The 25,776-nt window shown below is 37.3% G+C and overlaps 1 protein-coding gene across 1 annotated transcript; it reads right to left on the bottom strand.

Annotated features, from left to right (window-relative positions):
• Positions 1-10,629: 10,629 nt before the first annotated feature.
• Positions 10,630-23,124, bottom strand: LOC132609018 (uncharacterized). Its single transcript, XM_060322850.1, has 11 exons — positions 23,037-23,124; positions 22,699-22,726; positions 22,146-22,431; positions 18,188-18,278; positions 17,774-18,005; positions 17,269-17,655; positions 13,102-13,230; positions 12,381-12,455; positions 11,972-12,113; positions 11,599-11,780; positions 10,630-11,488 (listed from the first exon to the last, which is right to left on the bottom strand). The coding sequence occupies exons 1-11, from the start codon at positions 23,122-23,124 to the stop codon at positions 10,630-10,632; spliced, it is 2,499 nt and encodes an 832-aa protein (XP_060178833.1).
• Positions 23,125-25,776: the final 2,652 nt, after the last annotated feature.

The following is a 25,776-nucleotide window of genomic DNA, read 5'->3' as shown; positions in this document are numbered from 1 at the left end:
GGCCATGTTATTGTGTTTCAAAATAGTCTTTCCCGATTACGATTTACGAGATCGTAATTCATCCTTTACTTCATTGTTACATACTTCCCATGGCTTGTACCTTCCAAAACATCATGGGACGTCTCCAATTCTCCATTACAACAGTGAAGTACGTGATATGCTCATGCTCTGAAAGTGCGGGGTGTAACAAAAAGAGACCATGCTTGTCTTCCACTAAACCTGCAGAACTTGGTAAAAAAATATATATGTGGCTTCTTGTTTTTGATTCTGTAGTCTCCAGTAGTGTGAGTAATGTTGCTTTCCCATTATGTATTGAACTAGTATACTATCTTCCCTATTCTAAGTCATGAAGAGAACAAATTGTATAGTCATAGCTCACTTTCTACTTTTTATGAAGTCGACCTCCTCCTTTAAAAAAATCCTATTGAGTTGGATGCTATTTCTTTTAATCATTTGCCTAGTCTGCATCTTATATGTGTGATGCATTAGAGACCCTCACCTAGATTATTGAACCCTTTTCTTTTTAAGCTAGAATATGATCTAATTTGAGTTACACCTAAGTGTGATGGTGCTTTTTGAGTACTAGTCTTCGCATTCTATTTAATGTTGCTAGCATGGCTGAATTACCTTGTTCTCTTGTCCTTTACCATCTTAAACTAGTTGATTCAGTTGTCTTCCCTCAGTCTGTTGCTCTTTTACAAAAGGTTGTGTATCTCCTTGTTTGAAAACTGGGTAGACCTATGGTATGTTTTGGGGATGCTGGGCATGATGTGTATTCTCCAAAAGCAAAATGACATCTTTGCTACCATGAATGAGAAATGATTACACGTGTTAGTGGATTTCCAGTTCCCTCTTTTTTAAATTCTTGTGAACCAGTTTGTAGTTGGTTTCCTTATTATGAAATACCATAGCTGGATGTTCTTTTGATACTGGGATAGATAAATTGCTCAGTTTGGGCTAATCCACATGGGCCTAGCATTTGCATTTTTTACTTGGCCCAAGTGTAAAAGTAGTTGTATATTTGGAAGGGACTGTTACCCCCCCCCCCCCCCCTCCCCCAATTTGATTTATGTAATTCCTTTCCTTTTATGTAGTTGTAAATAATTTGAAGTATTTTTTTCCTTTCCTTTTTCCCTGGTCACTGCCTAGTATGTAGTGTAACTCATATACTCTATATGAATACTGAGCTGTTGAGATGTATATTAAGACCTGGTTTGGTAGTTCGGCGTAGTTCTAGTCTCTCCGGTGTTAGCCATGCCTGGGGTTCTTAGAAACCCCTTGGAACTTGTGCAACATCGGAAATATGGGGCTAGAACCCAGTCCCCATGCCAACATTAAGTCTTGAAATAAATCCCTACGAACAGTTTTGATACTTAGGGGCAAGTATATGATTTCTTTCTTATATATATGGTCTGTTTATTTATGCATGCATGTGTGTTTGATTACTTTAGTGATAAGGGCGGTTAAATATAAACTAACCAATTCCTTTTTCTTTTCCTCCTCTACTTGCATGACCGCTTGGGTCCAAACCATCCCTTGTTGGGCCAAAGGCCCAATAGGATTTCTCATTCACATTAAGATCGAGTCTATGGAGAAAAAATGATAGCGAGGCGCGCAGAAGGCCCAGCCATGGTTGAAAATGGCCACTAGGGGCTTGGTACGCCCCTAGTTTAAAATTTGTTTCCATATATATATGATCCTATGTGTATGTAATTCTGTGTATTCAACTCATATTGTAGTGAAAAATACTTATGATTGGAACTAGACGTCTTAGGACAATGGTTCTTATGCTGTTTAGTCGACTTTAGCTCCCCGTACGCAACTTTCGAAAACCATGAGCTCAAACATAAGGTCTTTTTACAACTGAAGTACAAATAATAATAATAATAATAATAATAATATTAATAATAATAATAATAATAATAATAATAATAATAATAATAATAATAATAATAATAATAAAACCCTCTTTTTCAAACTGCTTTCAAAAAATAAATAATAAATCACTATTGATTTTCTAAAATTGAAATGGCAATTCCGTTTTTTTTTGTGGTATTTTCACAAACAATGAGTTAATTATCTTAATGACTGAATTTCCGAAAGAATCAGTTTTAAATAGAATAATATAATGAAATTGGCTTTAACTCGTATTAATAAGTGGCAAATCTTTTTTTTTTTTTTGACAAAATATTGGACCAAGTTTTTGACTCAAACAAAACCAGATTTTTCCTACCAAAATATGGAAACTCATTTCTGGAAAATAGAAATAATTTTTGCACAAACACTGTTTTGGTCCAAAGTTGGCCCAAATTAGCTTATATTTTCAGATGAGATATACTCGTTCAAAAATGTAAAAATCTTTTATAAACGTTTAAAAAACCTACGCGTAATACAAAGTTCTGGATAAGACTAAAACGTACCAATACGAGTCAATATGAGCTTCGGTGTATGAATACAAGAAATAAATAACTTACAAAAATGAAAAAAAAATTCTTTTACTCTTCTTATAAACTTATACTTATTCCTTATATATAAAAGGAAACTATTTAACTCGGAGATAATAAATCCGTAACTACGATGCCCTATAAATAAAGGGGATATATTTAAATTCTTCCAAAAGATATGATATGACAGTTCTTTTATGGAAAAATAAGCACGAAATAAGCAGTTTAAATAAATACTCATACACTGAAATTCGAAGGTTAACCGTATAGTACGGATCCTTAATACTGGGGTGCCTAACACCTTTCCCAGGGGATCATCAGAACCCTTACCTAGAACTCTGGATTACGAAGGTTTTTCATGGCATTTGAATAACCCATTCACCCCTGGTTTTTCTAATTTCCTAAAAATTAGGTGACGACTCTTTTAAAACAAAGTCCGAAAGAGCACCAACGAGCTCGTATTAGCCTTTTTAAGCCCTAAACCCGCGCGAAAAAGCGAACCGTTATAATATGTTCTTTCTATCAATCCACCAAGGTCATGATACATCTTTATTGCCTCTAAACAGACCATCTACCCTTGCTATATTTAATATAAAGTTGGTTCGATATCTTAGGAATCCATCTTGGTGAGATACTCCTTCCCTGAATCCTCTCTCGAGCTTTGGTTTAAGAGATATACCATTTCTAGGATACTATATTTTTACTCGAGTTTCCTGACATATATAGGATACTATATCTTTACTCGGGTTTCCTGACATATACTCTATCTTGCTATTGCTATCCTCGGCTACGCTACACTTCACCGGTTGAAGCTCTGTAGTAATCTAAGCAAGCCTCTCATATACTTATATCATCTCTGTAGTATATGATTTTATAACTTTTTGCTATCTTCCAGAATAGACATATCCATTTTAGTGTTAGATCCATCTTTATTTATTGTAATGCAATGAAGCTGTCTTACACGAACTTTACTCCTCATTGTCTTTTTCACTACTGCCACTAGCCTCTAGTTCATCTTTTAGGTCCATCTCATTCCATTTACTTACAATGCGACTTTAATTCTCTTATTTCCTAAATATTCTATGCCTGGAATTCTCATATCATCATCATACACATTTGTATCATCAAATAATCGCATTCCTCGCGTTCCTCCAAATAGTTTATTTTCATTTTTGTCCTCCTCAATTGATAACTCCGCATCTTTCCATCAACAAGATGTTGCTAGATTCTGGCTCGAATACTTTTGCCTTTAAGGCTTCCCTGTACGATGTTTTCCTAACTGTTCTGTGATGCTGGAACTTTGTATCCACACAATTAGCTCGCAGTGGCTATTTCACTTAACTTTTATCTTAGTCTACTATCTACGTTGAATAGAATCATACTCAATTCTTTTCAGCTTCTTCATTACTGAACTTCCTATTACACTCTTATCTTGAAATTTGAGCAATTCCTTCCTTGGAGTACTATCTCCCAATCTTTATTTAGTCATGCATATGACTGACTGGTTATGTTTATCATTAAATCGTCCTTACATCTTATTGGCCCGCTAGTGTAATATCCCTTTGAGGTAGTTTCCAATTCCTTTGTTATCATATTTCCATATTATAACAAGGCCTGCTTCTGATCCAATACTTGTCGTCTCGTCTTCCCCCCTTAGGGAGTTAACCCACTACTCTATATTTGACATCCCATTTAGCTCTTTTGTTTCTTTCAAGTACTTACTTCCAGTAATTTTCGCGACTAATCTTAACTATAACTATTCATCTTTCGAGTCTATCTAGTCAGTCGCATATACCTGTAAAGGGTCACATATCCTCATATACATTCTGGTTTTAAATGGCCTAATCTTTTATTAAAGAGGTCTTTATAATTCTCCTTACAATCCTTCCAGAAATCACCTTTCTTCTATTACTCGCTTCCCCATTTCATTACTGCAATGGTATCTATTATAGTATTCCATTCCCAAGAATCTACCCTAATTATTACTATTTCTCCTTTCTCTTGCTACATAAACACTCGTTCTTTAGGTAGATCTCTTTTAGACTACACGTTTATCTCATTAATGATGGGCGTATCTTATACCACTTTGTGACTTCAAACTCTTCCAATACCCTAAGTAATCCTTTTAAAACATCACTCACTTCCTTCACTAACCATTCAGCCTTGTACTACTAACTCAATAATCCTGTGATAATAAAACTTTTGGAGAGAAATGTTCGAGTTCTGGATGATGTGAGAAATGAATAAAAATAAACCATGGATCAAAATTATATAACGACATAAGTTGCACTGCCTCACTTCAACGGATCGTCGTTCCACTTGACGGTTCGTCCTTCCACTCATCGAGTGGCACAACCCTCAAACTTAATTTGATTCGATTCGTTTAATTTCCATCTCTTATATTCTTTTCCCCAATATACATAACAACTTATATAGCTTTAAAACACCTCCGTAGGTCTCACATACAACCCCTCAAAATGATTTATTTTCAACTCGAATCTTGCACTCCGTGTCCGATCCTGTTTAGACATTTAAGCATCATCATCCTTATAATTGATACTCTTTTCTGTTTCCATAATCCTTGTTTTACTCCCTTTCCACTCATAAATCATTGGCATATTTATACTCAAGGATTATATTTAAACACATACGTATCCTTTTCATGTCTTACCTCGAGGGACAGTTACAACTCCCATCTAATCATATCAATGTCTCATTAATAAAACACTTCTAAAGTTACTGGCCACACAAAATATAACATAATCTTTTACTATCGTCTGGCTGAAAATCCTCTCAACTCCTCTTCTTTTGAAGTCCCACCAGTAATGCTTCAAAAGTTTTCTTAACAAAATTGTATATAATATATATCGATACCACCCTCAAGAGTTTATAAACATTAATACAACACTAATTACACATGGCGTCATCTTCCATCCCCTCATACTGTACTATTTCCCCTTACTTGCAAGAAATTCATACCTTACGAATTCCTCCTGACACCTATTATTAGTAATTCTGTAAAAATAATCTCTTTATCGAACTATGTTTCCCCACACATACCTTTCCTGCCTTGCTATACTATTGCCTTATTACCACAACATATCTTTTTCCACCGTTCCATCAACATACTCACAACTTTAACTCATTGTCTAACCATAAATTCCACTCTAGGTTCCTTTTTAATATTACTTCTCTTCCGTTCCCAGTATAATCATTTGAGGCATTATGACTTACCATTGTTGCATAACATAAAACATTTCAGTTCATACTTGCTTAATTTTAACACTTTGTCAAAGCGACAAATAAGCCTTCCATTATTAGCTACTCTAATCTTGAAACTCTGACGGATGTGGGACTTCCCATAGCCCAACTCTAGAACCTTGATCTAGCATGAATCACTATAATATGGGCTGGGAAATTCGTCTTCTTGCTGCCTCTCTATCGGCCGTTCTCTACCACCTGAATCATTTACAATTGTGCCAACTTTACTAACCTGTCGGGTCTGACCACCACCTTCATTTGAACCTTGCTCTGAAGATGTCATCAAGTCCTAGTTATTAGGGTCCTCAGGCTGCAAACTCCTCAGAAGGTCCTACACTCTCTGCTGGTTACCATAATCTGAAGCTTAAGGTTTAACTCCGAGCATTGGCCTTTCCCTTCCTTGTCCAGCTATGGTCAAGGATGAAACTGGCAACATTAGAGCTTTTCCTGGCTCCTCTACTGATGGTACTTGTAGCCTTGATTCATCCTGAACCTCTGAGGGGTTTATTTCCATAGAAGATATAATCTCAGAAGGGTCTGTCTCAATGGAGGGTACGTCCTCACTTGGGTCCTCCTCTAACGAGTAACTTAATCCTCCCCCTGTCATCATTACAACCCTCGAATCGCCTATAATCATTTTTGAAGAAGTCATCATCAAACAATAAAATAACAGAAATCAGGGGTGAAGATTTACACCCTATGACTCAGCTTTATGGCACGATCAAGAATACAAAGAAGGTTAACCATCCTAAATGCCTTGTAGCCTCTTGTTTATAAGTGTGGCGCGCTTCACACCCATAAACAAGACTCTACTGGACACGGCTCGTAGATAAATCCTAGGACGAACTGCTCTGATACCACTTCTGTCACGACCCAACCAGAGGTCCATGACGGGCTCCCAGAGCTAGCCTACCAAGCACCGACTTAATAATTTCCCTTCACGTTCGCGAAGAGGCTTCTGACGGTTAATTTTGAAATGTCCATAGCTTTCTATTCCGATGTGCTATCGACGAACGGTTCTTTGCAGTGAATAGAAGACTCGCTGACCTTCAGTTTACATGGTTTATGGATTCCGAAACTCCTCGTATTCTAGGAGATATACCTCTCTAAAGTTGACATAAAATTGTTGTCCAAATTTCTGCCAAATATTTGACAAACTTATTTTCTCTGATTTGCTTGATCCTGGAACCTTTAGACACTTGCTTAACACTTGTTAAGAGTATTTCTTAATCTTATAAGAGTTCTATGACCTTTCTGAGATTACGTTAGTTTACTCACTACGCAAACGAGGAGAAATTTTTTGAGGTGTAACAGAACTGACTCCCATAGTCCCTCCACCCTTACAATGCACCTATTGTAAATAACACGTCTTGACTAACTCTAGCCAATGACACGCTAATACACATAGATTACTCTAGCCTAGTCTATCTGTCTAAATCTTGTGGAAACACACTTCCAAAAAGCACTCTTTGAGTATTCAAAATACCTACACACAACTTCTTTTTAGAGAAGAGTAGGTTTACAGTTTAAAGAGCAAATGAACATAGACATAATATGATGTCTGGATCAAGTTCTTCAGTTTATAAGAGGCTTTGTTCTTGAGAGAACTTGAGAACTTGTGGCGGCAGGGATTTGCACAAGATTATTTATGTTTTCAAGTCTACTAAATATGTTGCAACATGATGTATATATATATATATTGAGGAGCATATGGGATGTGATAGAGACCACTCTTCCAAGTTTGACCTAAAGCATAGACCACAAAACTGTTGTACTGATGTGCAGTGTGCGGTACAGCTTTACAGTTTTTACTACTGACTGTACAATGTTCAGAGAGAGCAGGTAGCAGATCAGGTCTCTCTTTATTTCTTCATCAGTTTGACAATCATCAAAACATAGAATATACTTTAACTTATCAATTTTTCCCTTTTTGATGATGACAAACTATGTTCCCCCTGAGAACCAGATCCCACTAGTTCCCCTTTCAAAACATATCATTTGTTTCAAGGCACCCACAACACGTTAGCAACAAAATACACTGGAAGACCAAGTTACCCACTAAAAGAGTTCTTCTCAATCTCAGCACATATTAATCTTGTAGTTCTTCCCCCTTAACCACAGCATACTTCTCATCACTTACAAGCACATATCCAGGTCAACACATGACATTTATTATTACACATTCATCACCCTATCACCACAACACATCTACCAATCTTCCTTCCCCCTTTTGGCATCATAAAAAAGAAAATAGGCCACAACGAGTAAGAGGTACAAGCACAACATATTATGAGCAGAAAATATACGAGCAAGCGAGCAATTGTACAGGAGAACAATGTAATAGCCCAAAAATAGATAGTAGTTTAAACAGTGCAAACATATGTTAAATAAACTACTATGTACCAGTTATAAAGAGAAAAGTCAGACATGGGAGGGAGAGACAAGAACTGGAGGGAAATGCTAGGGACTGATTACTAAGGATGATCCAGATCATGAAGAATTTTGTCAATTTTCTCAATGTATGCACCCTGATCCTGGAGCATGTGGTTCCGAAGATCTTCCACCTTGGCTTTCAATTGATCCTTCAAAAGAGTGTTCTCAGCCTTCAGCTGCTGAATTTCTACACTGGCTGCCTTTAGTGCTACGGTTATGATAGGAATGGTGGGACCTCCTCCTTCGGCTGCGCACTTACAATCTTTCAGAGTAGCTCTGCAGAGCAAGTTCTTTTCTATTCCTAAGGTAGGTTTTCCAGTTCTTACATTGAAATGCCCAAGCACCTTTGTCAAGAGAAAGCCATAAGGAAGACCAGGTTTATTTTCCCTCGTGCTCACTGTATTGATCATGATAGCTGGCAGATTGATTGGTTCAAAGGATGATAGGGCATCCATGAGTATCAAATTTACTGTAGTGACACTGCGATTCCCTCCAATTATTGGTATGAGTATGTTGTCCACAAATTCAAAGATTAGTTGGTAATTAGGCGCTAGCTCCTTTTTTGGAGAGTTTTCTTGGGAAAGCTGACATTCCTTCCTTAACGATCACATTTTTGAACGATGTGGAAACCCTTCTAGTCACATCCCTCAGCCCTTCAGTTTTACTCCCAAGATTTCGGCTAGCACTGATTCAGTCAAAACAAACTTTGTTACTTTCACTGTTAGAACTAGAGTACTATCATCAAGATGACTTAGATTTGTAAACAGTTCAATTACTTCAGCTTTATACACATACGGAGCCGACGGAGTAAGAAGATGAGTCCAATCTTGAAATTTCACAGTTTCCAACAATTCTTTCATCCCATTCTTCTCTCCCAGGTTTACATCAATCATCATTCGAAAGAGAATATTCCGTGTTTGGAGATGTCCTTCTATCAGTCAACTTCCATGTCTCTTAGAGGCACTTGGTTCTTTACTTGTACTTATCCTCCTTTTCTTCTGAGAAGCAGACTGAGTATCATGTTTCTCTCCTCTTATCTTTCCCTTTGATTTCCTTTTCTTGTTTTCCTTTGGCTTCACACTACCGAAGCTCTTTTTGCGTACAGAACAAAGTATGATATCTCCATCAAAATCAACATTTTCTCCTGAGTTTTCTTTTGAGGTACCTGGTGCTTCAGCACAGATGGGGCACCAGGTTTTCTTTTCAGGGTGGGAGATGGGTAAGACATCAGCAACATTTTCTTCCCTGTTAAGATTTTTGATTTGTTGTCCTGCAGAGTTGTCGATGTTATCTCTTCCCATTTTAACCCCTCCACTTCTTTCGTCTGATTCTCTCAAAGAAGAGTATGATGATAGCAGGTATACATCTGCATCATTTTCTATGAGGTCGAAAGGTTTTCTTTGGTCAAAGAAACTGGATAAGGATGTAGATTTTCTCGAAACTCTTTATCTACTAGTTTCCGGAGGGACGAGTATGGGCGATTTTGGAATTGGTTCAGAGGTAATTTGGTTAGAGGAGATTGAGTGCTCTGAGATGATGGTTTGGAGACCATTTTGGTTTAGTTTGAAAAGGATTTGGTGATGCTTGTACTTGGCGAGAATACAGAGATATGAGTTGGTTCAGACAACCCTGTGTAAGACAAAGGAGGTAATGAGAGATTCCGACAGTTTGAAGATTTTGGTAAGTAAGGAGAGAGAAAAACGAGAGGGATGTATTTGAGGTATTCAAGATGGCATTTTAGGACTGGTGTAATATATTAGTTCAGAATTGAAACGTCAATTGGAAAGTTAAAGGTTTGAATTTTGAATTAGGAGATGCTTGACCGACTTGGCACTTAAGTAGTTCAGAACATATGAAAGTATTGAAAGGACTACTAACCTTAGTCACAGAGAGACCGGGTCTCTGGACAATTTTGACGGTGTCGAGCAACAATTCTGAAACCTTGTTCACGCACTGTCCTGCACCTCCTATGTGTGTATACCCCTTCTCCTGTCACATTCACCTTTTCACCCAGCAATTACATTTTCTGCTTCATCATTCTACTCATCTTCCTTTGTTTCTTCTGCCTGGAGTAACTGTGAGTCCTGAACTGCAACATCTGACATTGAGATATGTCATTTCCTTTAGATAGCAAGGGCACACATCCTGCTTTGAAGGCCTTGAGGAGAGACCTCTTTAACTAACCCATGCGATTTTTGTTGTCCCTGTTTGTCAACATAATTGACAGCTTCCTTTCTTATCTCTCTCTCCTCAACCTGCACACGATGTCAGTGATTGGATTTGGGAACCCAAACCAACTTGGGTCCCTTGTTGTTATAGAAGGGATGAATCAAGCTCCTTTTAGCCCACATAGGCAGCACATTTCTTCTCCTTCTCTGAGGTCTTTTAATTTGAGAGTCAGCTCTTGTTGTACTTACTCTTTTTTTGATAAAATCATCATTCCTTTGAAAAGACTCAATTCTTGCTTTGTAAGACTCTTGTAGTGACCTGCTTACCCACAATGATTGCATAGCCAGTTCTCAGCTGTGGTGACATATTTGTTGTTGGGATTGTGGGGTGCCTTCTCAAAGCCAAGTCCTTCCCTTCCATTTCCTTTGCTTTTGCACATGGAGGTGATTACATTGGAGGACCAGGTCCACTTGAGATATTTATCAAGATCAAACTTAATCCTTGTTAAGTCTTCCTTCAACTGCTCATTCTTCTCAATCTCAGTAGTGATATTCGGTTTTGCCCTTTTGATCTCATTTTCAAGCTGCAAGTGACTCTTACTAGCTTCACTCTTTACTTTAAAAGATGCTTCTATATCCCTTCTCCTTTGACTTTCCAGCATGATATTTAGCTGATTGGTCTCATTGATTTGTTCCTTCACCTCTCCAATGAACACTAACAGATTGTCTCTTTCAAGTTCAGAGTCATTGATTTTATGAGTTAGCACATTTTTTTCAGCAATAAGGGCATGATATGCATCTATTGACACACTTGACAGTGATATGAGCTTTTTCTGAGAGTAGGCTTTCAGGTTCTTCTTAACCTCAAAAAAATTATATTCCTCATTTTCATCACTCTCATCGTCATCATCTGTATCGAATTTCGTCATGAGTGCAAAGACTGACTCATACTTGGAGGCTTCATTTTCTATGACCACCATTGATGTATCCCCGTTTTCATCTTCATTTTTGGACTCACTGGAAGAATCCCTCAATGCAACAAGTGCTTGCTTTACTAGTTTATCAACAACTTTTTTTCTTCTAAACTTTCTGTCAAGAACCTGGTTCCTCTTAGCAGTTCTATTGTAACTGTCCTGCTTGTTTTGAGGGCACTTTTTAACAAAGTAATCAGGCCTTCTACACCTATGGAAACAATAGTCATTCCTTTGAAATTTCTGCTAGAGCTTCCTATCTTCGGAATTCCACCATTTCTTCAAATCAATTTATGGAATCTCCGTGTGAGATATGCCAACTCAAATTCATCGCCGCTTGAGTCTTCTCTAGCAACTTTGAGAGCTAGACTCCTTTCCTTTTTGACTTCATCCTTTTCACCCTTCTTCATAGTCATCTTCGTCTCATATGTCTTAAGGTTTCCAATAAGCTCATCTACTGTCAATGTGTTGAGATCTTTGGCTTCAGAGCTGGATTTACCTTGCTGTCCCAAGAATCAGGCAACACACCAAGGAAGTTCCTCACCAGTTTGGTAGTTGTGATGACTTCTCCTAGAGAATGTAGCTTATTGATAATAGAGGTGAATCTTGTGTGCATCTCATGAATGGATTCATTTTCTTTCATTTTAAACATCTCATACTCTATGGTAAGCATGTCGATTTTTGAGTTCTTCACCTGTGTTGTTTCTTCATGGGAAGTTTGGAGAGCTTTCCAGATCTCTTTAGCAGTTGAACAAGCTGAGACTCGATTGTACTCATCAGATCCTATTCCACATACAAGGATCTTCTTAGCTTTATAGTTTTTCTCCACTGCCTTCCTGTCAGCATCATTGTATTATTTCCTTATTTTTGCAATAGTTTTTATACTCTCTTCACTTGTGTGTACCGGAATGTAGGGACCATCACAGATGATGTCCCACAGCTCTGAATCTTCAGCCATAATGAAGTCATGCATTCTAGCCTTCCACCACCCATAATATTTTCAATTGAATCTGGGTGGTCTTGTGGATGATTGACCTTCTTCCAAGTTTGGTGGGGCTGCCATTTCACAGATTCTTTCTAGGTGTTAACCTTTTAGAAAGCACCTGATGTGATACCAATTGTTATAGGCTATGCGTCCATCAAGCAGTATATGAGGGACCTGGTTGTTTACCAGTTCCCTGATGCAGTATGGAAGTAAAGAAGACAAGATATGTATGTTGAAAACTCCTTACTCAAGGGATTAAAAATCACGACCTACCCCAGTAGGATTAGAAACTCCACTACACCAAGCAAATTTCAGATTACAATCTTTGCAATCTAGGAACTGACTCCCATAGTCCCTCCACCCTTACAATACACCTATTGTGAATAGCACGTCTTGACTAACTCTATCCAACGACACACTAATACACCTAGACTACTCTAGCCTAGTGTACCACTCAAAAGATTGTGGAAACACACTTCTAATAAGCATCCTTTGAGAATTCAAAATACCTACAAACAACTTCCTTTTAAAGAAGAGTAGGTTTATAGTTTAAAGACAAAATGAACAAAGACTCGCAACAACCCAAAGAACATAGACATAATCCCGTGTCTAGATTAGGTTCTTTGGCTTGTAAGAGGCTTTGTTCTTGAGAGCACTTGAGAACTTGTGGCGGCAATGATTTTCGCAAAATTGTTTAGGTTTTCAAGTCTACTCAATATGTTGCCACATAGTGTATATATATATTGAGGAACATATGGGATGTGATCGAGACCACTCTTCCAAGTTTGACCTAAAGCATGGATCGCAACACTGTTGTACTGATGTGCAGTGTGCGGTACATCTTTACAGTTGTTGCTGCTGACTGTACAATATAAAGAGAGAGCAAGTCGCAGATCAGGTCTCTCTTTGTTTCTTCATCAGTTTGACAATCATCAAAGCATAGAATACACTTTAACTTATCAGTAAGACTGAAGCATAATCGAAATCTAGATTAGAAATCATGAAGAATGATACTAATATTGCTACCATTCAATTTAGGTCAAATCTAACCCTAAAAATTGGGAAAACGATCCCACAAGGGTAAAATGGATAATTCGGAAGCAAAATATCAAATTAAGCACTAGGTGAGCATAACCCAATCCAGAGAAATTCGCATAAGTCTTTGAACATCGAGCAAACTGTGTATGTCGACAAAAGCAGTTACGCTTCCAAGTCGGTGTATGTCAAGATCCAGAATACGGTTACGCAGCTGGGTTAAAACTAATAAAAGTTTAACTATAAAAAGCACGAGCGGATCAAGGTTTGTAACACAATTTATCCAAAAACAATTTAAGCTAAGTATAAATTGATAAAAGCAACTGTGCTAGAACCACGGGACTTGAGAATGCCTAATACCTTCTCCCCGGTCAACAAAATTCCATACTCGTTCTTTTGTTTTTGGAGACCAATAATAAAAGAGTTATTTCCTTTTGATTATTGATTAATAAGGTGACTTGGAACACCAAAGCTCATTTCCAAGTAGCGACTCTATTATATAAAACAATTTCTTTTTAAAACCATCACTTCGATTGAAAAAACCCTTTAATAATAAAATCTTGTGTTTATCGCGAGGTGGTAAAAGGGGTGTGACAGACAACCAATTAGCTAACTAAATTCTATTGCTACTATCGACGAGAGAAAGGACAACCTTTTCCTCCCCCTTCCACTTCAATAATTTTGTGTCATGCAGGAAAACATATCCCATACACGTTATCTAGTTAAAACATATAACAATTTTGTGTCTTACAAGAAAATACTATACTGTCGATCTATCTCATTCCATCTTGTTGACGGACATGATCAAATGTATGTGCTCCGAGCATAACGATCTTTATTGCATAAAACACACATTTTAGAGACGAAAAATCAAGCGTTTTGATGATTTTTGCATTATGTAAAACTATGTTCCGGTAGTATGTGGAGAACTCCTGCAACGTTACAATATTACCAATTAACATCAATTTTATGAATAGCCAATTAGCAACCCCAGCAATGAGAGAAGCAAGAAATGAGGATTGATATGAATGGCTAATTGATTGAAGAAAAAAAAAGGACCGAAGAACAAAATTTTGTCTAACCCCAATAATTGCTGGAAAAGTAAGGCGACTACGTTGACCATTAAAAGTGGTGAGTGTAATAGCTTATTTTGTTTCCACCTGTATTTCTTTCAGGTCCGCCAATAATTGCAGCTCTGCTTCTGCTCCATTTCTTCGAAGCCTCTTGAAGGCCGCTTTTGCCTCCTATATTTGCCCCTTACCAATGAGAATATTAGGGGCTCACTGAGAAAGAACGATAATACAAGAAGTGGGAATGCAAAAAAGTCAATACGTGTGAATGACTAGAGCTATCCATAACGGAAATTATCATACGCCGCCGCTTCCTGATAGAAACTAAGAGTCCAACAAAAAGTGTAGAGAATTGTTCCCTAGAGTAAAGACAGGAAGCAAATCACACAAGATATTTACATGAAAAACTCCTTGCTCAAGGGATTAAAAATCACGACCTACCAGAGTAGGATTTCCCAACTTCACTAAACTGAGCAACTTCAGATTACAACCTAGGAATTAACCTCTTAATCTCTCACCCTTTACAATAACTCTATTGTAAGCCCTTTATAATGACTCTATTGCAAAGCTACAAACCTTGACTAACTCTAGCCAAGAAGCCAAAAAAACAAAGGTTGAAATTTGTCCTACAATGACACTTCTTGAAAGTAGTGTAGGATTAAAAATTAAGAGCAAAAGACACAGATTCAACAACTAAATAGACCTAAGATATTGACATTGATTATAGAACTGGTTCCTTTAGTTGTTGCGGCTTTGATCTTGAGAGAGAACTTTGGGAGCAGCGGTTGCTGCTTCTTGAAAGTGAATAATTTCTTATTTTCAAAGTGTTAGAGTTACCCTTGTAACATGTTGTTTATATATGAGAGAGCATGTGTGATCTGAGAGGGACATTTCATTATTTGCTTGTGCCTCTAGCAAAATACAGCCGTGCTGCTATACTGCTGCCAGTCGGTACAGTGTAACAACTTTTACAGCTGTAGAGTTGACTGTATGACGGTCAAGAGAACTGATCACATCTGGTCCCTATGTGGTTCCTCAACTTGGTTTGTGAGTCATTACTGCTGCTATACTGCAACTAGTTGGTACATTGTAGAGTAGACTGAAGTAATAACTGGAACCTGATCGCATCTGGTTCCTTATCAGTTCCTTCTATATACATACCCTACAGTTTTGCAATATTGCTGTGCGAATGACCCAACAACCTTGATCGTATCTGGTTCCTCGAACTAGTATGTCAACTTAGCAGTACATGAGATATCATAAGGTTGACCAAGTGAACCCGATCGCATCTACTTCCTCGAATAGCGTTTATCAAATCATCAAAACATAGAGTCTCATAACTCTTCAACTTCCCCCTTTTTGATGATGACAAACACATAATTATATTCCCCGTGAGAACCAGATTCCCAACTTGTTCCCCTTGAGAATCAAACCCATCTTCCAAGCATAAACATGCACCCAAATGTTCTCCCTGCTAATCAGACCCATCTTTCAAGCGTAAACACACATTAGTAGAGCATATACAAAAAAACCCAATAAACTCATCTGAATTCGCTGAATAATTCCCCCCCCCCCCCCCTTTGGCATCATTAAAAAGAGCAAAGACGAAGTATATATACAAAGCAAGGTTAGTGACATTAACTCATGGCCACTGGGGAAACACAACATAAGCAAGCAATAAAACAAGCATGGCTAAATAATATTGCATAAACAGAGAGATAATGCCCAAATCTGATTAGCACAAAAAAAAATAGTACGTCTAGCATACACAAAATAGTTACAAAATAAGAAAGAGTGTCAATAACAGTACAACCCCAAAACAAGAAGGATATAAAAGTCAAGGGATAGGAATATTAGGAGATTCGGGAGGAGGTAATGAGAGGCAAAAGGACAAACGAGAAAGGTCCAATTCAAAGTTTGGAGAGAAGCTTGTCAATGCACTCATTTGCAACTCGATGATCATAAGACAGATGATGAGTCTGTTCATCCACCTTCTTTTGGAGATCAACTACTTCAGTTTTGAGCTTAGCATTCTCATCTTTCAACATGTTCAAGGTACTTGGTCCCTCCTTTCCTTGTGCACTTTGTTGTAGTTTAACTTTCACGAATGCAATTTTAATGTCCCTTTGGGCTAGTTGAAGTGACAACTTGTTTATCTATTCACTAGCCTCCTCCTGAGCCTCTATCAAACTTGAGATCACATAATTGCTTCCACTCCTTCTCTTTTTGGTATACACTCACAGTCCTCTAGAGTTCTCCCAGTGAACATATGCTTTTGGGTACCCAAGGTTACCCTGCTAACTTGTATCTTAAAGTGCTAAAAAATTCTGGTAAGCAGGAATCCATAAGGAAGCCCATGCCTACCATCCCTGATTGTAGCCACTTTAATCATGTGTTCGATCATGAGGGTAGGCAGACTAACAATAGTGTAGTTGGCTAAGGCTTCAATCAAGAATAAGTCAGGGATTACAGCCACAGGTCTCCTCTCTGAGTGGGGTAAAATTACTTTTTTGACCAATTCAAAAAGCAACTGATAGTCTGGTTTAAATTATTTTTTGAAGACCCTTTCGCCATCTATCGTTCCGTCTCGTTTGGCAATGATATTCAAGAAATGAGGTGATGTAGTGTCAGCCTTGACAGATTTTAACCCATCAGTGGAAACTTGCAAAATCTCCCCAATAGTGTCTTTATCAAGCATAAATTCAAGGCCATTTATAGATAGTTGTAGAGTGCCACAAAAAATGAGCAGGTTGGCATAAAATTCTACTACCTCATCCTTAAATACCTTTGGAACTGGGGGTTTGAAGAGGTGAGTCTATCTCTGAAATAAACCATTTCCATCAGCTCTTTCATTCCAGGTTTTCTAGCAATTTCATGGTCAAAGACTCTGCCTTTTAATACTGTTTGGGTTTCAGAATTTCCTTCCTTTCTGATTCTGACAGTTTCACGTTTTGCCTTCTGGACGAGGAACCAGGTTCCTTCCTGACACTTGTAGACTTTTTACTTTTTGAGGGAGTTCTTTTCCTTTTTTGAGTGCTCTGACTCTTAGCACCTGGTCCCCTTTCCCTGGGCTCAATTTCCTTCTCAGCCATTTTTTCTGATTCAACCTCTTTCAGTTTCCTTTTCTTTGATTTTTTCCTCAAAAGTATGACTTCTGCTTCTTCCTCCTCCATTCCCACATTTTTCACAAGATCAGCCTTTTCAGTTTGTGATACTTCCACCTTATCCACCAAAACCCAAATCTTTTTCACTGGTTGATCCCTCTTTCTTAAAACACATTTTCTTTGACTATTTTTCAACACAGTCTCCATTTGTTGAGATTTTCCTCTTGTAATTGGTCCATCTTGATTTAGTTTTTCCCAAATTCACTTTTTCTTTTCGAGTAGACCTTGCATTTCTTTTAAACCTTAGATTTAGAGACTCATCCGTATCATTAAGCTTCTCAGAATCCTCATCATTAAACTTCTTAGATTGATTGAACACAACCAGTTCTTTACTTTCAGAAATCTCCCCTAGGGGTGTAATTTTAGGTACACGATGTGAACCTGGTCTTTCGTCTGATATTGAAGTATTTTCCAGCATAGGAGAATTCTTTTCCTGTTGGACTGAGGAACCAGGTCTATCAATGTTCCCCCATCCTTCAACATCTCAACAGACAACAGAAAATTGGTAACAATATTTTCCTCTTCACTAGCTGAAATGTTAGACCTATCCCTTTTTCTTTCAACAAGATTTCCCTCAAAGAAATAGTCGACGGAGGACTCAGATTGTCCTTTGTCAGACTTACCACCCTTTTACTTATTTATGGAATTAGATATACCTCGTGTGCAGTGAATCTCCTTTTCTGCAACCTTCTCTATCACTTTTTCATGTTCCTCTATTCCAACATCAAAGGTACCAGGTATAGTTGCCTAATTACCAATTTCTGTCGCTTCGTCCATTCCACGGTTTGCACACTGATTTAGGCTTGAAGCTTTGATAATTCCTTTGTTAACTTCAAGTTAAATTTCTTCACCGAAAGGTTTCGACAAAGACACCGTCCGGTCATCATGGTCCAAAACAGGGTTTTTTTTTTAACTTTAGAAGATTGAGGTTTAGGTACAAATCTTTTTGGTGTTTGATTCTTTCGTTGACGTATAGGATCAGAACTGGCTGGTATTGATGGTAACGTGTTATACCCCGTATATTTATACGTCAAATTATTCACAAACAAGTCGACTCAAGTTAAAGGCAGAGTCATTCTCGGACACGAAATAGACTTTTTTTTAATTTGCAATTTTAATTGGAACATAAATTGTTTATAAATTTTATTTAGTGTAAAAAAAAATATTATTGGAGATTAAGAATTAATTAATTATGATTAGTTTATTAAGTAAAGGATTAGGGATTAATTAATTAATTTAATTATGTTTGTGGGCCCCATCTGATTATTAAAATAAAATTATTATGGGCTGCCACGTGGCACCAAAGTAGGCGGCCACATGGCAGAAAGTGGTCAAGTATGGTGGCAATAACGTGTCCAATAAGTGGACAAGGTATATGTAGCAAAAACCATGACTAGTTTTGCTAATTCACTTTTCATTTGCAAGTTGGACTAATTGAAGGAAAAGGAAACATACGGCCATGGTTGCCAAGCATCAGCCATGGCAGCCCCCAATAATAATAATAAAAAAATTATTCTTGTTAAATTAATTCTAAGGTGATTAGCAAGTTCAAGGAGGTGATAGCAACATTGGATATTGAATCGAAGAAGAAGAAATTGCGAAATTAGAGCAATTAAGAGTAGAAATTCCTCCGAGGAAATTAAGGTAAGATTTTCCTATTTTATGGTATAATGGTGTTAATAGTATTGTAAGGGAATTATTAGAATTGGATTGGACGAAATTGGGATTAAGAAAATGCATGAAATCGATATTATGCGAAATCGTGGGTTGAAATGGATTTAGAATTATTCTGGGCTGAGTTGTGAAGATTTTATGTGTAAATCGTTGTTGTTGGTGTTTCTGTGTTGACAGGAGGATAATTAGAAATTCGGGATGGGCGAATATATAGGGGAAATGCTGCCCGATTTTCGTTAAGCCCTTAACTAATGGAAAACTCTAAACGAGAATATATAAGCTGAAATATAGGTTCTATAAGAAATGGGATATATATTTGTGAACTAGAAAATATAGTTACTAACAATAACGTTACTCTTATATTAAATAGGCTAAAAGAGCGACGAGGCGAACAGATTTACGAATAGTCGCTAACAGGTATGTAAAGCTGTCCTTTCTTTATTTTGACATGTCCTAGATCTAAGTGAAATGATATGAACTTTGGGGTAACTCTATTCCTAGACTTTGGATGTAATTTATGATTTTTATTTACTTATAGATGTTAGAAATCCCGAGAGATTGTGCCTCCCTCTTCTGTTCCCTGTATGTTGAATACTAGTCGATATACATCCATTTCTATTTCTAGGAACTTTATGACAATTTGTGGCTGGATTCCTATAAGATGTTTCATACATTATTGACATATGACTATGGCTTCCAAGCCCTTTGATATACGTTGTGATAACAGCCGAGAGTTAGTTGATATGCCCTGAATAACATTCGAAAGGTATTGGATATGATCATTGTTCTGATTTCTAAATGATAACTCGCATTGATTGTTCCATTGAGTCTTGATAATGATTTAAACTGCATATGGTTTCTCACTACTCTGCTTGTGCATGCCTCAATATGTGTTTCACTAAGTCCCGGGCCAGAATCTGTTATCGTGCACACTTCCACTGCATTGTTCACCGAGTCCCTCACTAGAGGGCCGGGTACGGTATATATATATATATATATATATATATATATATATATATATATATATATATATTATGGTGTTATGCTGTGTTATGGTGTTATGTTGTGTTATGGTGTTATGTTGTGTTACGAAGTTATGCTGTGTTACGGAGTTATACTATATTCTGGAGTATGCTGTGTTATGGCGCCAAAGACGGGGTGGCGACCATGTTCACCGAGTCCCATAATGGGGCCGGATATGATATATGATATTGACATGCATGATTTATGTTTCAAAAGCAAGTATTCTGGTATTCTGATTATTGTACTCGTTTTCTGTACTTCTTATTTAAGTTATGATCCTGTTTACTGTATTTCATGCTTTACATGCTCAGTACATATTCCGTACTGACCCCCTTTCTTCGGGGGGGCAGCGTTTCATGCCCGCATGTGCAGATACTCGCTTTGGTGATCCGCAAGCTTAGGATTCCCTTTTTGCTATCTTGGAGAGCTCCGTTGTTCCGGAGCCTAGATTTTGGTACCCCTTTTGATTTATATATGTATATATTGTCTAAGGGTACGACGGGGCCCTGTCCCGTCATATTTCACTGTTGAAACTCTTAGAGGTCTGTAGACATGTATGTGGGTTGTGTCCAAATGTGGTCAGTTGTACTTATATGGTCTTTATGGATGTTCTAGCGCTGTAGCAGCCTTGCCGGCTTATATATATTATCGTTTTGTTGTGGCAGCCTTGGCGGCTTGCATATATAATTGTTCTGTTGTAGTAAGCCTTGCCGGCTTGCATATATCATCGTTTCGTAGTGGCAGCCTTGTCGGCTTGCGTAATATTCTGATGTGTAGTGGCAGCCTTGTCGGCTTGCGTAGAATAATAATATATATCGTGGCAGCCTCGTCGGCGTGCGTATGTTATTACGTTGTGATTGATTAAGGACCTATAGTATTAGTCTGACTATGTTGACAGGTACATATGGGTGTCCAGCTCGGGCACTAGTCACGGTCCACGGGGCTGGGTCGTGACATAACGAATGGGTGTTTGGGTTGGAGAGAGGTGGAGACTTAGGAGGTGACATTGTATGGATCTTTTCGGAGGGGGTTGGCGATTTTGATAGTGATACATAGGGATTTGGACTGGGTAAGTTTAGTATAGTGGATTTAGACTCAGACATATTGAAATTTGAGTAGAAAGCTGATCGTAGGTGAGGTTGTGATATGCGATTTCGACAGAGGAAACAGGAATGCCAACAGTTTTTGCCTTGAGGAGAGAAATGAGTGAGTTTAGAAAGTGGAAGAGTGTTTACTTTGAGAATTTAAGCGGTGTGACACGTGAACAAAATATACTGACTATGAAAGAGGTTAAGTATTGTCAATTTTTTTTTTAAGAAAAAAAAGGTTAGGCGGGAGTAGTCATATTGATATAACACTCTAGTAATTTTGAAACATAACCTCTGAAGTATGCAATACTTAGCCTCATAAGTTTTTGAGAATTGCCATGCGTGTATACCTATAACAGTATAGAACTGAGTTAGATGTCAAATAAAATCCCTTTTAAGCTTATACTTGTTCTTTAATCATAGCCAAAACATTTAGGAATCTTGAAAGAACCCAGTTCATGGATCGTTGATCAAACCCAACTTCAACTGATTTCCTTTCAAGAAGTCCCCTGCAAAGTGCTTTGGTAAAGATGTCTTCTACCTATTCCCTTGCTTAATAAAGCTTCATACATCTCAACCCTTCTTCAATATTAGCACACCCATCATTTCAATCAGCACTCTCAGAAAGAGTACCCACCAGCCCTGCCATGTTCCTTGTTGTGGATCACCCACGTGGTTCCAATTACCTTTGTGACTATAGGAACCAGGTTCCTAATTTGTTTCTCCCAAATCTATAGACCTCTACTTGCATAGCAGTTATCCAGTAGGCATCTTCAACTGCTTCCTAGATATTCTCAGATTGGCTAGAGTTTTGAGAAATACTTAATACACCATCATCCACCCAATGTTCAGCTTTATAAGGAGTGATGGTGAATTTAAATTCTTCACCATCCTTTTTGACTTGACACATCAGATCAACCTTTCCATTTGAAATTTTAATCGCCTCATCAGGAACTTCTGAACATTCCCAAACTTCTGCTTCATCATCCCGTGCGAATTTATCACCCAAGTTGTTTGCTTCATTAACGATCTCATGCACCCTTTCTTCAATACATTCAGTTCTCTTGTTGTAGATTTTGAAAGCCACACTGTGTGAAGAGTAACCAGAAGGATTTCTTTATCATTTTTGCATCATCATCAATGACACAGGAATATGTCAGATCACACAAATATAAGGACCACTTACAAGTTATACTTCAATCCAATTACATAGTACACGTTATCAATTTGCAAGGGAGAATGTCTTGCAAGTTTTGCCAATGCCAATAATGTGCCCATTCTTTACATTTTCAAAAGGCATCCTCCCTTCTTGGTAGGCCTTGAATAAGGAAAATTCATTCATTCTTTCAGTTATAAGCCTCGACCAATCACTATCCATGTACCTTTTTGACTGCTTCTTCTCACTCAAGCCTGCCAATTGAATCATTGACTAGATTTAGGAACCCAAATCAGATTGGGTCCCTTGGAGTGATGGAAAGGATCAATTAAGCTTCTTTTTGCCCATGCAGGCAAGCCAATTTTTCTTTTTCGAGTACTAAGTCCCTTAACTCTCGGTCTCTTTTCAACAAAATTCTTATTTCTTTGAGGACCTTGAAGTTGACTTTTCATGCCCTTTTATGATGGCTAGTCTAACCACTGTGAGTGCATAGCCAACTTTTAGTTGCGGAGACAAACTTACTGTCGGGATTGTTGGGAGTTTTGGTCTTTTGAAAACCAATACCTTGTCTGTCTCCTGCACCATTTGTGTACATGGATGCAATTGAGGACCAAATCCACTTAAGTGACTCATCGAGCTTGATTTTAACCATTTTCAGATTCTCTTAAAGCTTTTTTTTTCTAGCTCAGCAATGAGATTCATTTTGATTTTCTCAAGTTCACTTTCAAGCTCAAGCTGAATCTTACTAGCTTCCTCCTTTACTCTAGAAGGTGTATCCGTCTATTTTTTCATTTGACTATTTAACAAGGTATTTCTCTAGTTACTTCCTCAACCTGTTTTTTCAAGTCTACGATTCAAACTATCATGCCATCCCTTTCTTGTTCTATTTCACCAATTTCTTCAGTTAGAGCCCCTTTTTCTTAATGAGGCCATGATACACATAAATTATCATATTTACTAACGAAATCAACCTTTTTTTAGAGTAACTTTTCAGGTTTTTCCTGAACATCAAGAAAGTTTAACTCATCCTACTCGCTTCCATCCTCAGTATCAGATTTTGCCATAAGAGCAAAGATTGAATCATATGTTGAAGGTTCTTCGTTGACAGGAAACATGGATGTGTCACCTATGTCATCTTCATCTTCAGATTTACTGGTGGAATCTCCCAGGTAGCCAAAGCCTGTTTCACTAAGTTGTCAGCTGCTTCTTTTCTTTTGAATTTTATGGCAGGAACTTGGTTCCTCCTTGCTTCTTTGTCGAAGTTATTTTTGTCATAGTCCTGCTTGTGGAGAGGACATTCTTTGATGAATGCCCAGGTTTCTCGCATTTGTGACATCAATCATATCCTTTGAGATTTTTACTGTAACTTCCTTTCTTCTGGAACCCACCATTTTTACGGACCAATTTGTGGAATTTATGAGTGAAATATGTTATATCTGACTCGTCATCACTTGAATCACTCTTACCATCAGCCTTGAGAACTAGGTTTTTCTCTTTCTTTGGCTCTTTTCTTTCAAGATTCTTCTTTCTCTTCATCTCATATGTTTTAAGGCTACCAATAAGCTCATCAATAATCAGTGTTAACACCTAATTTTTAACCTCCCACAATTTATTTTGATTACCCAGAGTCCTTGGATATTAAACGGAGTGAAATATGTATTGTTTAGAAGTCAAATTGATTTTATAAAATTATTTGGATAATGTTTTATCATTCTTATTTGGTAAAACAATCTCTATAATATTATAAATCATTTAAAAATTAATTTACATATTTTTTGCAACAATTATGATATATGTGCTAAATTTAACCAAGGGAATAATTAAAAAAATTATTTGTTTAATTTTTTAGATTATCATAAATTAATTAGCAAGTATTTTACTATGTTGATTCAAAGAATTTGATTAATTAAATGAATTCATCATTTTACCCCTCAATTTTTAGTTTTGCATATTCAATTTATTATAATTTATCATAATTAATTGAGCGTTTCATTGTGATTAATTCCATAAAATTGTTTATATGTAGTTAATAGTGGCTACAATTGAAATGATCAATTATTGTTTAATTCTGGCCCTAATTGAGAAGCCAATTCGATGGTTCAAGTCAATTAAGGTCATTATTCCAAAACTAACCCCTGGCTTGTATGATTAAGATAAATATGGCCATAATTGGAACAGCCAATTTCATGGTTTAAGTCTAATTAAGGCTATTGATGTAAAACTAGTCTTTAATTTTTTTAATTATGCTGGTTATGGCTATAATTGAAATAACCTACATCATGGTTTAGAGTCAATTAAGGCCATATTTGCAATTTGAATCCATTTTGCATAACTAACTGTTTCGTTAATTGTTCAAGTGGTTATTAAAGTTATGTTTTGACCGTAATTAAGGGGGTTTAATTAATGGGTTTACTTAATTATGGCCATTTATTAAACTTTTGTTGACGTATATACGTAGGTATACACAAATATACATGTATATAAGTGTATACTTATACACATGCCCCTTATTTCCTTTTTAAAATCGGACCAGGCCCCAGTCCAAATAAGACCGACATGGCCTAGTTATTAATTAAAGAGGGGGGGGGGGGGGTAATACCCATCTTCTCATTATTCATACCAAACGACCCTTATGTCATCTCTCTCTAAAAGGGTTGAAAACACTAGCCGCCTCCACCTCCACCTTCCCCCCTCTCTCTCCTCGTCACCATCGCCTTTTATGGAATTTTTTTGGGAAAACCGTTCTTTTTCCAGGTTTGTGTGACCGTATGAGGCAAAGCATTAATTGCTTCCTCAATTTCTCACCAAACACAACCCAAACACGGTACAATTCCTCCCATTTCTCTATTTCTTTTACTTTTCTGAGTATTAAACGGTCAAAACTCTGTAAAATCTTAATGGGTTTTGTTTGCACTTGTTTGAATTCATGAGTTTTGATTGGTTCTTGAAGAACCTTATAGATCGATCATTTTTGGGTCACATCTGGCCCTTGATGTGTTTGTTTGACTCAATCTCAACCCTTGATTGTTGTGTAAGCAACAAATTCTCAAAAATTAGAATTGTCCCACATAGAATCAAAATTAGGGTTTAGGGTATTTGGGGGTTCTATAAATAGATCCCCAATTCTCATTGTTTAACACACCTATACACTGAATATTAATATATATTCACACATACTCGAAATATCTAAGTTTCTGAGCAATTTGCTTTGAAACTTTAATAGTTTGAGTTAGTTTAAAATTTTAAAGATTTTGTTTGTTATTTGTGTGGGTTTTTCTGATTCGAGTTGGGATTTGAGGAGCAC

This window comes from Lycium barbarum, chromosome 1 (assembly GCF_019175385.1).
Source record: "Lycium barbarum isolate Lr01 chromosome 1, ASM1917538v2, whole genome shotgun sequence".
Lineage (NCBI taxonomy): Eukaryota > Viridiplantae > Streptophyta > Magnoliopsida > Solanales > Solanaceae > Lycium > Lycium barbarum.
Note: the sequence above shows the minus strand (reverse complement) of the source record. Positions and strands in the feature narration are given on the sequence as shown.